Below are 13,907 nucleotides of genomic sequence, written 5' to 3' on the forward strand. Positions count from 1 at the left end.
GGTTGTCCCACTGCTTGTGGCATCGTCCAGTAAATTGCAGCACACCCTGGCAATGAGGGGATTCGATTAATCTGGCCTGGGCGCCCGGATAGGCGTGTTTTGCACAGGGAGAAATTGATTTTGCATTCGTTTTGGAACCGGCTGCCTCCCGGGTGTGAGCCAGATGCCCCGTTCAAAGCCCACGGCGAAGTCGGCTCCAAACAAAAGTGACGTAATTAAGCATGAAGTAATGAGTAGGATTCTGTGTTTTCACATGCAAAAGTGATTGAGTTCGATAAAAACGCTTTATCTGCCTTCCCAATGAAAACTAGTTCAACAAACATATATTTATTGAAAAGAGATGTATGTGTCTGAAAGATGCACCATGCTGCTTTGTTGACAACGTGACCGAGCAGCGCAGAATACTGTTCGATTTGAGATGGGCGCTCCTCCCTCACCGCTTTTGCCGATCTCGTCATAGGCCATGGGACCGGTACCCCGCAGCTCAGCATAATCGGTTCCGCCCAGTGCTTCTGAAGGGGGATTTCCGTCAGCAAGGGGGCTCCCAAAGGGGTCACATGTTGAAGGGTGCATGCACGGCCAATTCCGTAAGTACCTAATTTGGGTAGTACAGTGGTGTGGCAGACAATGTCATATTTTGGATATGTGGATAGATATCAAAATGCATCATTTGAATTCCCAAAGTAATCTATTGTAGCATTTTATAGCACAACTATCATAGAATGCCATTTTGGTTTAATGGGCTGTCTGAACTGTCATTTGTTCAATGCCAGTGCCCTGTCATTGTCAATCAGATTCAGGTGTCAATGACTCTGCATTGACTCTGCGTTGCTGTCCTGAGGATGCCACTTTTTTTGCGCATAGTACTGTACTCTCACAACCTCATCACATTCACAGCATGTGCCAGGAAACTCTGTTGATTCTAATAATGCTGTGACAGTGACATCCCTAGCCCGGCAGCGGAGATAAACAGAGCATCCTCTTCTCACAGAGAGAACTCTGCAAAGATTCTGAGGGACAAAGATGCAGAGGGATGATCAATCAATGGATACAAGGGGGAGTGCTTGTCGGTGACGTAACGGATGCTGTTGGGTGAATGAGCGGAGGAGAAACCTTCTCCCCAGTTCGTTATGTGCACAATAAAATGTTTTAAGAGTTGAAGGCAGCACTCACAGCAATGGATATGGAGAAATGTCAGTTAACTGCCTGCATTTAAAATAGTAGCTACATGCTTGGAAATGGTGCAATCAAACAAGGTAGGTTAAGATGTAACAAGTTAGGATGAAACAGCCGCATGTGCATCTGCCTTGCTAGCTAGGCTACCTAACGTTAAATAGCATGCTAGCTATTTTGCTAGGTAGTTAAATAGCTTATTCCAGAGATAAGAAGAAAACATTTGCTGGTACCAGATCACTAGCTTGGGTTACCCATATTTATTATTACCCTAGCTACAAAATGTCGGATAGTTAGGTATGTAGCGTTAGCTAGCTATCTAGAAAGATAGCTAAGCTAGCATTGGTTTGTTGATAGCTAGCTAACGCTGCCAGGCAGTAGATGCAGAGCCAGAGGGTGGCGCTTTATTGAAGCAAAGCAAGGTAAGGTCGTCCTGGTGCAGGCTAGCAAATTTGATCAATGCCAGTTAACTGTTCCCTTTCTCCCTCTATTGCAAGACATTAGACCTAACTTTAGCTAGCGAGCCAACCAGCTTGCCAGATAATATCAAATCAAATTCTTATTGACAGAGTTTGTCAAAATGTGCTGAGTATGAGTCTTAAATTCTTAACCACCTAGTGCAGTAAATGACTTGGCTAAATGAGATTTGAAAGTAGCTAGCTAGCATGCAATAGAGGTTGTATATTCTGCTGATGGGGCTATTGATATGTTCAGTGTTGATTCAGTTTGATAGAAACAATCATTGTTAAAGCTGTGGGTATAAACAAATAGATTCAAATGTTCCAATATATCCTTTACATTAGTTTGTTGGTGAAGAAAATGAAAGGACAGTGACAGCACGCAAATGATGACATCTCTCTGAGGACACATGTAGATGGAGGTAGTCAAGGTCTCCAATACTTTTGCATGATTTGTCAGATAAAACATCTAATTGTCTTCGTCCTTTCCCCCTTACTGCAGTAAGAAGCCAGCGACACTGATGCCAGGGTCAAACCGTCGTTGGGAGCACTCAAGATGAGTTGCGTTGTAGAGCAGGCGGCAGACATCCTGTCAGTGACAGACCTGGTCCGGGAGAGATGGAGGGTGGTGAGTGACTTAAATACTACCGGCTGCAGAAAGGGCACAGCTAGCTTCGGTCAAATCTGTCTTGTTGCTGCGCCCATTCTCATAGCCAGACTGCAGCAGAGATATTTTCAAGGAAGCTTTCTCTAATGTGTTCATTAATTCAACATTTCTTTAGAATATCATGTTCAACTTTGGATATGGACTACCGGTATGAAATGTTGTGTGTGTGTGTGTGTGTACCTTTTTTATTTCTGTAGGTACAGTACGGGACTTTTCACACAGGACACTCACATTTTCACTCTCTCTCTCTCCTCCCTCCACCTCTCTCGTTTCTTTCTTTACTACCTGAATTCTACGTTCTCCTCCATTCCATTTGCAGGTGAAGAAGATTGGCGGGGGAGGCTTCGGGGAGATCTACGAGGTACTGGATCAACTGAGCCAGGTCAACGTGGCACTGAAGGTGGAATCTGCACGGCAGCCCAAACAGGTGCTGAAGATGGAGGTGGCTGTGCTGAAGAAGCTCCAGGGTGAGAGACAAGGGCCCTGTTGGAATACAGTAGGACCTCAGAGATACAAATACGTCTAAAATGGACGTAGTTCGTAAAACACTGAAATGTCCATAACTTGGAATTTCATTCAAAAACCCGCATCAAACCTTTATGGAAAATATTGATTGCATATTTACATTAATCATTTAGGCAGATACTGTACATATCTGGTGTGTTTTAGGGCATGTAAGCAACATTTATGTTTCTCTGTTTCAGGTAAAGATCACGTGTGTCGCTTTGTGGGCTGTGGTCGTAATGACCGCTTCAACTATGTGGTGATGGAGCTTCAGGTAGGGTGTGTGTGCGTACCTGCCCTTTGAAATATTTGAATCCTTTTGATTGTAATGTGATTCGTGGATTCAAATAAAGTATTTGAAATGTTCAAATAAAGTATTTGAAATGTGTGTGTAAAAGCATGATTGAGTAGCTCAGCCTTGGGTGACCATGACAATGTCCCATACCCCACACCACAAACATTACCTTACTGTATCCTATAGGGGAGGAATCTGGCAGACCTGCGCAGAACTATGTCTCGCGGCACCTTCACCGTCTCCACCACTCTGAGGCTGGGCCGGCAGATGTTGGAGGCCATCGAGAGCATCCACTCTGTGGGCTTCCTGCACCGGGACATCAAACCGGTAAGAGGTCATGGGATCATGGCGAGGGAACAATGGGGGGTGATGCATCAGGAGTGAGGGAACAAAATGAGAGCATAAAGGAGTTCCTGGTAACGCCTGAACTTAAAGCGTTAATGCAGGTATATCGCATTATTATGCAGTTAAAATGTATTGAACGCCTTGTCATAAGCGTGTATGACCCCCCCTTATAATGTCTAATGGTCATCTCATAATGATCCTGACTAAATCCCAGCCATTTTTATTTAGTAGGAACATTTAATAATACATAATAATAATACATAATACTTATTGTAAGCCTTATTATAAAACAACAAGTTATAAAGCATTATACCAGGCTCTGTAGTAAAGTGTTACCGGGTTTACCTGGAGATGATTGGTAAGGACGAGACGGAGTAGCACTGACCGATGTTACCTGTGTTTTTTACTGCTCCAGTCAAACTTTGCCATGGGGCGCCTGGCCAGCACGTGCCGATGCTGCTACATGCTTGACTTTGGTCTGGCCCGGCAGTTCACCAACTCTTGTCAGGAAGTGCGCCCTGTAAGTATTCGTGTCACGACTCAGGATGAGACACTGGAGGCGGACAATTTGAATTATTATACAACAGGGGGGCAAACGGCAGGTCAAGGTCAGGCAGAGGTCAGTAATCCAAGGCAGAGTCAATCAGGGGCAGACAGGGTCGGGGTCAGGCTCAGGGTCGGCAGAAAACAAAACTAGGGAAAACAAGCTGGAACAACCTGACAAGACGAACTGGCAACAGACACAGAAAACGCAGGTATAAATACACAGGAGATAATGGGGACAAATAGGAGACACCTGGTGGGGGGTTGGAGACAAGCACAAGACAGGTGAAACCGATCAGGGTATGACAACTCCTGCCTGTGTGTGTACGTGCGTGTATGTATTCGGTCTCAGCTTCATTTGTGAAATTCTCTGGCTACATTCCAATGTCCACTTATAATGAAGCAATATATTGGGCATGCATTCTAAATAGTATGCTAGTGTAAATAAATAAATAGCTTCAATCTAATTTCTTATCGCTCTTTCTTTTTTTCTCCTTTCTTTCTTTCTCAGCCTCGTCCTGTGGCAGGGTTCAGGGGAACAGTGCGCTATGCCTCAGTCAATGCACACAAGAATAAGGTGAGTCTCTCCCCCTCTCCTTTACTTGGGGTAAACCTTATACTATATATACAGTACCAATAAAAAGTTTGGACACACCTACTCATTCAAGGGTTTTTCTTTATTTTTACTATTTTCTACATTGTAGAATAATAGTGACGACATCAAAACTATGAAATAACACATATGGAATCATGTAGTAACAAAAAAAAGTGTTAAACAAATCCAAATATATTTGAGATTCTTCAAATAGCCACCCTTTGCCTGTGGATGTATTTCAAGGCTTACCTTCAAACTCAGTGCCTCTTTGCTTGACATCATGGGGAAAATCAAAAGAAATCAGCCAAGACCTCAGAAAAAAGATTGTAGACCTCCACAAGTCTGGTTCATCCTTGGGAGCAATTTCCAAACGCCTGAAGGGACCACGTTCATCTGTACAAACAATAGTACGCAAGTATAAACACCGTGGGACCACGCAGCCATCATACCGCTCAGGAAGGAGACGCGTTCTGTCTCCTAGAGATGAACATACTTTGGTGCGAAAAGTGCAAATCAATCCCAGAACAACAGCAAAGGACCTTGTGAAGATGCTGGAGGAAACAGGTACAAAAGTATCTATATCCACAGTAAAACGAGTCCTATATCGACATAACCTGAAAGGCCGCTCAGCAAGGAAGATGCCACTGCTCCAAAACCACCATAAAAAAGCCAGACTACGGTTTGCCACTGCACATGCGGACAAATATTGTACTTTTTGGAGAAATGTCCTGTTGTCTGATGAAACAAAAATAAATCTGTTTGGCCATAATGACCATCGTTATGTTTAGAGGAAAAATGGGGACGCTTGCAAGCCGAAGAACACCATCCCAACCGTGAAGCACGGGGGTGGCAGCATCATGCTGTGGGGGTGCTTTGCTGCAGGAGGGACTGGTGCACTTCACAAAGTAGATGGCATCATGAGGAAATAAAATTATGTGGATATATTGAAGCAACATCTCAAGACATCAGTCAGGAAGTTAAAGCTTGTTCGCAAATGGGTCTTCCAAATGGACAATGACCCCAAGCAGACTTCCAAAGTTGTGGCAAAATGGCTTAAGGACAACAAAGTCAAGGTATTGGAGTGGCCATCACAAAGCCCTGACCTCAATCCTATAGAACATTTGTGGGCAGAACTGAAAAAGCGGGTGTGAACAAGGAGGCCTACAAACCTGACTCAGCTACACCAGCTCTGTCAGGAGGAATGGGCCAAAATTCACCCAACTTATTGTGGGAAGCTTGTGGAAGGCTACCCGACATGTTTGACCGAAGTTAAACAATTTAAAGCCAATTCTACCAAATACTAATTGAGCGTATGTAAATTCTGACCCACTGGGAATGTGATTAAATAAATAAAAGCTGAAATAAATCATTCTCTCTACTATTATTCTGACATTTCACATTCTTAAAATAAAGTGGGGATCCTAACTGACCTAAGACATGGGAATTTTTACTAGGATTACATTTCAGGAATTGTGAAAAACTTGAGTTTAAATGTATTTGGCTAAGGTGTACAGTCGTGGTCAAAAGTTTTGAGAATGACACAAGTATTTGTCTTCACAAAGTTCGCTGCTTCAGTGTTATGAGAGATTTTTGTCAGATGTTACTATGGTATACTGAAGTATAATTACAAGCATTCCATAAGTGTCAAAGGCTTTTATTGACAATTACATTAAGTTTATGCAAAGAGTCAATATTTGCAGTGTTGACCCTTCTTTTTCAAGACCTCTGCAATCCGCCCTGGCATTCTGTCAATTAACTTCTGGGCCACATCCTGACTAATGGCAGCCCATTCTTGCATAATCAATGCTTGGAGTTTGTCAGAATTTGAGGGGTTTTGTTTGTCCACCCGCCTCTTGAGGATCGACCACAAGTTCTCAATTGGAAAAATGTTTTGTTCCCCGAGCCACAGTTATCACTTTTGCCTTATGGCAAGGTGCTCCATCATGCTGGAAAAGGCATTGGTCGTCACCAAACTGTTCTTGGATGGTTGGGAGAAGTTGCTCTCAGAGGATGTGTTGGTAACATTCTTTATTCATGGCTGTATTCTTAGGCAAAATTGTGAGTGAGCCCACTCCCTTGGCTGAGAAGCAACCCCACACATGAATGGTCTCAGGATGCTTTACTGTTGGCATGACACAGGACTGATGGTAGCGCTCACCTTTTCTTCTCCGGACAAGGTGTTTTCCGGATGCCCCAAACAATCGGAAAGGGGATTCATCAGAGAAAATGACTTTACCCCAGTCCTCAGCAGTCCAATCCCTGTACCTTTTGCAGAATATCAGTCTGTCCCTGATGTTTTTCCTGGAGAGAAGTGGCTTCTTTCCTGCCCTTCTTGACACCAGGCCATCCTCCAAAGGTCTTCGCCTCACTGTGCGTGCAGATGCACTCACACCTGCCTGCTGCCATTCCTGAGCAAGCTCTGCACTGGTGGTGCCCCGATCCCGCAGCTGAATCAACTTTAGGAGATGGTCCTGGCGCTTGCTGGACTTTCTTGGGCGCCCTGATGCCTTCTTCACAACAATTGAACCTCTCTCCTTGAAGTTCTTGATGATCCGATAAATGGTTTGTTTAGGTGCAATCTTACTAGCAGCAATATCCTTGCCTGTGAAGCCCTTTTTGTGCAAAGCAATGATGACGGCACGTGTTTCCTTGCAGGTAACCATGGTTAACAGAGGAAGAACAATGATTTCAAGCACCACCCTCCTTTTTTAAAGCTTCCAGTCTGTTATTCTAACTCAATCAGCATGACAGAGTGATCTCCAGCCTTGTCCTCGTCAACACTCTCACTTGTATTAACGAGAGAATCACTGACATGATGTCAGCTGGTCCTTTTGTGGCAGGGCTGAAATGCAGTGGAAATGTTTTTTGGGGATTAAGTTCATTTTCATGGCAAAGAGGGACTTTGCAATTAATTGCAATTCATCTGATCACTCTTCATGACATTCTGGAGTATATGCAAATTGCCATCATCAAAACTGAGGCAGCAGACTTTGTGAAAATTAGTATTTGTGTCATTCTCAAAACTTTTGACCAAGACTGTATGTAAACTTCCGACTTCAACTGTATGTATGTATGTATGTATGTATGTATAGCTGTATGACTACATGTTCTCACCTTGCTCACCCATGATGTGCGTGTCTGGGGTCTGCAGGAGATGGGTCGCCATGACGACCTCTGGTCTCTCTTCTACATGCTGGTAGAGTTCATGGTGGGCCAGCTACCATGGAGGAAGGTCAAAGACAAAGTAAGTGTGTGTGTGTTCGTGCATGTGTGTACGTGCATGTGTGTGTGTACGTGCGTGTGTGTTCATGCGCTTTTCCCTCTACTCACAGGAACAGGTGGGGAACCTAAAGGAGGCCTACGACCATCACCTCATGCTCAAACATCTCCCCTCAGAGTTCAGCGTCTTCCTGGATCATATTCTGACCCTGGACTACTACACTAAGCCTGACTATCAGGTATATAGCTTTCCATATGTGCTCGTTACCTCATAAATATCCAGTAAATATCCAGTCTTCCTCAAACTAGAATTTGAATTTTAGTTTGCTTCCTGATTTGACTGATTTTGAATGGAATTGAACCCAACCCCTGTGCCCATGTGTCTCTGTCTGCCAACAATATAAATTCTTCCCATTGTCTCGTAATGCTAAATGTCAATGTTTTGGGTTCTGTTCCAGCTACTAATATCAGTGTTTGAGAATGCCATGAAGAGCCACAGTGTGTTGGAGAACGACCTGTATGACTGGGAGAGGTGTGACTCGGAGGATATGCTTACCATCACCGCCTCCGCCACCACAGCTCAGCAATTCACCCGACTCACACCAGCTTACATGGGGTAAGAACTGCAATAATGGTGGACTTATTGTTTTTAAAAAGTAGGGGAGAGGTAGAACTGTGTGGTATCAGAAGTTGGGTAACTTTCCCAGAATTCCTGTTTATTGCATCCCCATTCCAGGAATCTTTCAACCTGGATTTCTGGAAAACCTGGACATTTTGGGAAAGTTCCCGAAATTTTGCAACTCAAATCCAAAGTAGTAACTGTTCTATTCTTAAATGCAGAAATGTACTTTGTCTGGCTTCGTGTTGATTGGTGTGATGCAGAATATTTGTGTGAATGCTTGTAATTGATGCCTCATTGGTCAGCATTTGCTGATTGGACTGTAATATCTTCCTTCAAGTCGACGGCGTCCAACTTTTGTCCCACTCATGCAAGTCAACCCATGGGTTGTTTTTATATTCCAAGCTTTTTGGGGGGAAGGGGAAACCTGCATAGTCAGTCAGCGATCCCTTGGAAACCACCGGCCTAATTTGTACTCAGGAAAGTAGCAGCTAAATGACCTTTCTTTCTCTTTCTCTATCTCTCCCTCCCTTTCTCACTCCCTACCTGCCTCCCTCTCTCCCTCCCTTTCTCACCCCCTCCCTGCCTCTCTCTCTCTCTCCTGTCTCTTACTCTTCTCACCTTTCTCACTCCCTCCCTGCCTCCCTCTCTCTCTCCTGTCTCTTACTCTTCTCACCTTTCTCACTCCCTCCCTGCCTCCCTCTCTCTCTTGTCTTTCTCTATCTCTCCCTCCCTCTCTCTCTCCTCCCTCCCTCTCTCTCTCCTGCCTCCCTTTCTCTCTTATCTATCTCCCTCTCTCCTCTCGTCCTTCTCTCTCTCCCCCCAGCATGGCCAACGCCTCGGTGCTCCCCGGCGAGCTGCAGAGGGAGAACACCGAGGACGTACTGCAGGGCGAGCGCCTCAGCGACGCCGACAACTGTCCCCCCATCCCGGCCCAGCACCAACGTGCTGCCCAGGGTGCCGACGTGTGGGAGGAGTTGGACCGCAACCGCAAACACGCCGCAGCCCAGCAACATCAAAAACAGCTCATCAGGAAGGTCCGGATTGGAACACATACATATTTCATTTTTTTGTGATTTCTTAAAATGTATTGACCATAAAAATAAATACTGGGATGGAGACAGAGGAACACACTGTCATGCTATGAAAGAAACACCCCTGTTAGTTTCCCTTTTACTGCTGCAGTTCAGCTAACCTTGTCTACGTCACCAGGAGCATTTTCTATGTTTCTATACTGTTCTTAGTCCAGCTGCAACTGCAGGGATGGATATTAACAATGTACACAACACTACTGAGACCCAATTATGTTATGGACTTCATTGCATTACTTAAACTTGGGACCCAGCGATATGACCTGACCATAGACAGCAACAGCAATCAAATGTATTACTAAGGGAGAAGCAAGAGGCTGAACAAGATTAGCCTCTTACCTCATCCTCTCTTTGTGTGTGTAAGAAGTCACCTGGCTTTGTTAACGTCATTGTGGAATCCTACCTTTAAAATAGTATTTCCTACTCCCAACACCTTTTTTGTGACACAGCTAAATTCCAACCCCTTCTCCAGGTGGTGAGTGAGGACGAGCACAGCCAGAACCAGGGGGGTAACCAGAGCCCCAACACAGGCTCCGTCCAGAGCTCCCCCAGACGGGTGCGCTCAGAGACCATGTTCCTGGACCGGGCAGCCCCCCTGCTCCGGAGGATGAGACACAGCCAGAGCCTGGCCTTCGAGAAGAGACTGGCCCCCGAACCCAAGCCCACCATCGAACGCTTCCTTGAGGCCTAGTCAGTTCCTTTTATCATTCTGCTACAGTAGTTTAATAGTTTATATTGTGCTACAGTATGCACTAGGACAGTGGTTCTCAAACCTCCTCTCGAGGACCGTTAGACATTTCACAATTTGGTTTTAACCCTGAACTACCACACCTGATTCACCAGTCAAGGGCATGATGATGTAAAATCAGTGTTCTAGCTCTGGAAGAGATCAACTTCATGGAACTGTTGAGGGTCCCTGAGGACAGATTAGAGAACCACTGCACTAGGACGAGGCAGGCACAAGGCAGAGTGATATGTTTTAACAAATTAAGAGTTGTTAGACTTTTGTTTCACCCAAGCTCTTATTTTGTTGGACTGTTCATTGGCAAGTTAGGCAGATTTTATGTTGCTATTTTCTATCTCATTTCCATTAGTCAACTTTAAAGATGAATTGAACGATTACTCAAATGCCAATTCCCAAATGCCTATATTTCCAGTCTGGGGAAGCAGCGTCCACAGGAGCGAGAGAAGACCATCCCCGAGAGCGGTGGGGGGCAGGGGGAGCAGGTTGGCACCCCCTGTGACGAGGACCAGGCGACAGGGACTCCCGGCGGAGTGGGGACCCCTGACCAGGACCAGGAGGATGGGGCTGGGGCCAGCAGTGGAGGCTTTGTGGCCCTCAACCTTAGCCCCGTGCCCCAGGAGGGAGACTCCCAGGAGTGGGTGATGCTGGAGCTGGAGCAGGGGGGAGGCAGCGGGGCCTCTGGGGCAGCCAAGCCTCCAGGAGATGACGCTCTGGATGGGGATAAACCAGGGGCCCAAGCAGAGGCCGAGGCCCAGGACCAACAGCCTCCCTCAGCCCCGATCAGTCCCGTCCAGTCCCACATGGCCCTGCCCTGTACCTGGTTACTGGGCGGCAAGAGGCTGCCTGGGATGCTAGGCCACATGGGCCGAGCTCAGATGGAGCAGGTGAGTGAGAGTTTGGCGGAAGAACTGCTCACACATATACTCCATGCATACATACAGTTCTATTACTTTTTCAAAATGTCTTGGTGCAGCATTTCTTAAATATGACCCTGACGGTGCATTTACATCCACTTTGAAGGAAATGTTGTTTACTTCAGCAGGTAATTTTTTGAATGCTAAGAACTGTACACACCCACACACACACAAAAACAGAGAAATCTGTACTTCTCTCTACTTGTGCCTCCTCACTCCATCTCCCAATAACCTCTGTCTCTATTTACAGTCACCCAACCCCGTGCCACAGTCCCCCGTGACAGAGAAGAGTGAAGCCATACCACTAGAGGCCCCGTTCACCAGACCCACCGACCTCCAAGAGGGCAAGGTTGGCGAGATGGTCCAGTCAGCCCCCAGCCCTGTGCCAAGCCTCATCCCAGCCCACCTCGCAAACGATAAAGACCCAGAGAGCGACTCTGGTCTCCCCGACCGTTCCTCTGAACCCAACCAGCGCCCCCAGGTGGAGAAAGCTAGAGGCGCCGCGGAGAGTGCCGGCACTGTCTCCTCCTCACCCCCACCGGTCCTCCTACGAAGGGACTCCCCCTCCTCGTCCAGACTGAGCCGCATCCCCGTACGAGACCCAACCACTGCCCCGGATTCCCCCACCCCCTTCACCATGGACCACCGTCACCGCTGGAGCAGCCCTGTGCCCGGCTCGCCCTCCCACTCGCCCTCGCCATCCCTCTCCTGCGACAACCTGCTGCCCTGTGGCGTCCGGGAGCGGCTCCTGTCCTGCTCAGACCGCGGCTCACGCTCCGACTGGCTTGGGGAGGACCGCGACTCCCTCTCGCTCTCCTCCTCAGGCAGCAGGAGTAAGATCCCGCGTCCCGTCAACCCCCCTCCTCTGGGGCCCGAGCAGCAGCAGCAGCAGCTCTCCTCCTCCGGCAGGTTCCTGCCTCGCCCGCCTCCCGGGAAACCGCCCACACGCCTGGCTGTAGACAACAGGTATGAAAAACATGGCGTGATGGCACAGCATTGGGCCACATTCAGTAGGGCAAGCATTATGGCACGTTGCATATAGAAATGTGATGAATACCGCTGGTGTAATTTCTCATTGGACAGTCTCTATTCTTCAGTCTGTCTGCTCTACATTATATAGCTGTGTCTGAACGTTCCACAACGTTGTGCCCTGCCGAACGCAACCCAGGTAGGCTGTAATAGTAAGGGTTGCAGTTTTTAAAAACCTTACCTTACCCCTTCTGTTCTCTGCCCCAGTAGGCACCGGCGGTTCCGGGTGCGCGCCAGCAGCACCAGCGATGCTGACTTCCTGGCCAGCCTGACCCAGCTGATGAAGGACCGCGGCGGCGCACTCTTCAGTCCCCCGCCACGCCCCCGCAGCTCCTCCTCCTTGCTGCAGCGCTCACTCAGCTCCTCCCCCTCCCGTCACGAGCTCCGCGAGGGGTGCGGGGTCTTCCTGGGGCGCAGCTGCTCTCCGTCCAGCTTCTCGGGGTCCCCTCCCCCTCCGCGGTACCCCCAGGACAGGCTCAGCGGGCAGCAGGGAATACCGTGGGGTGCAGGGCCCGGTGCCAGAGGGAGGGCCTTCAGCCACGAGGGCAAAGGCAGCGGCAAAGTGAGCCGATAAGTGGACAGAATGGAAAAAAGTTTTTTGTTCAGAAGCAGGATAAATGTTGTCCTGGAGGCAGAGCTGAGTGATTTCCACTAGATAGGCCAGCTGCAAAGTCAAAATTGGCTATATATTATAACAATTAGCTTTTTTGGGGGGTGTTGGTCTTAATATATAATGTTAGGTTTAAAATGAGATTTTATGACTTTGTGGCTGTGTCAGCTAGTGACTACTCTGCAGAGCTGCCTCCAGTACATGAGTCATCCCAATAAATGGCAACCTGCTGTTCAGAAGGGCACACTGTAGTAAAAAGTTTTGCAACGGTAAACAGAAATTAGCGTTTCTCATTGGACACGTTCAGGAGGTACATCTCCATTTCACTGAGATTCAAAACGTTTCCTCCCCACTGCACACGACCCAGACTGCAATGGTGACTAAGACTGTAATAATGTATGTACAGAGAATATACTGGATCTGGTCTTTGATAGCATGTGTAAATATATATTATCTACTACTGTACTCCAGGGAATGTAAAATGTATGATAGAATGTATCTATTTATTTGTTGGATGCGTCTCGAACAAAGTACTTGACAAATGTAGCTCGATTCCTCAGTCGAAAAGACAAAGGTTTCCTAAAAAAAACCTGTTCTCTCCCCGACCCTAGTCCTGTGCTCTTAACACTATTTATGTATGTATGTATGCCATGAGACCAAAAAGATCTGTATTGTATCATATTTGAGGAATGGAAAGGAGGTCTCCTTTCCCTTTATGTATGGACCATTAGAAAAACCTAGTATAGAGAGCACTTTAGTGCTGTTCAATCAAAATACATTTTCGTCTTATTGCACCAACACATCAGCCTTCATTTGTGAAGACCAGGGTATTTAAGCTTCATTCCTCCTTTCCCTCAGAAACGACTAGATGAAACAAAATGTAATTCAAGCTATTTAAAAGAAATGTCACTCACTCTGGCATATTTACAATGTATTTGTATGCTTTTGTTGTGAGAATCTCCTAATCACTCGTACCGGATTAATGTAACAAGTGCATGGATATCATTGCAAATACATTTTTTGTTTTTATTGTTTTTTAATCATTTGTACAGTGTCCGCTAAAACAAATCAGTATTTTTTAATAAACTGGTCCCAATGAA

General features: G+C 46.6%; 1 protein-coding gene across 5 annotated transcripts; it reads left to right on the forward strand.

The window, feature by feature from the left end:
• Window positions 1–499: 499 nt before the first annotated feature.
• Window positions 500–13,907, forward strand: LOC121552416 (tau-tubulin kinase 2). 5 transcript variants are annotated; one of them, XM_041865340.2, is made up of 15 exons: window positions 500–587; window positions 2,134–2,259; window positions 2,618–2,765; window positions 3,003–3,076; window positions 3,284–3,424; window positions 3,858–3,962; window positions 4,497–4,562; window positions 7,732–7,824; window positions 7,913–8,038; window positions 8,258–8,415; window positions 9,245–9,455; window positions 9,982–10,199; window positions 10,667–11,138; window positions 11,419–12,134; window positions 12,405–13,907. In XM_041865340.2, the coding sequence occupies exons 2-15, from the start codon at window positions 2,188–2,190 to the stop codon at window positions 12,769–12,771; spliced, it is 2,967 nt and encodes a 988-aa protein (XP_041721274.1). In that variant the 5' UTR covers window positions 500–587; window positions 2,134–2,187; the 3' UTR covers window positions 12,772–13,907. The 5 variants fall into 5 exon arrangements, with proteins under 5 accessions (XP_041721274.1, XP_041721276.1, XP_041721273.1 ...); XM_041865339.1 differs by lacking the exon at window positions 500–587 and adding an exon at window positions 950–1,256; XM_041865341.2 differs by lacking the exon at window positions 500–587 and adding an exon at window positions 950–1,256 and having other exon boundaries at window positions 12,408–13,907.

Source organism: Coregonus clupeaformis, chromosome 36 (genome assembly GCF_020615455.1).
Source record: "Coregonus clupeaformis isolate EN_2021a chromosome 36, ASM2061545v1, whole genome shotgun sequence".
NCBI lineage: Eukaryota > Metazoa > Chordata > Actinopteri > Salmoniformes > Salmonidae > Coregonus > Coregonus clupeaformis.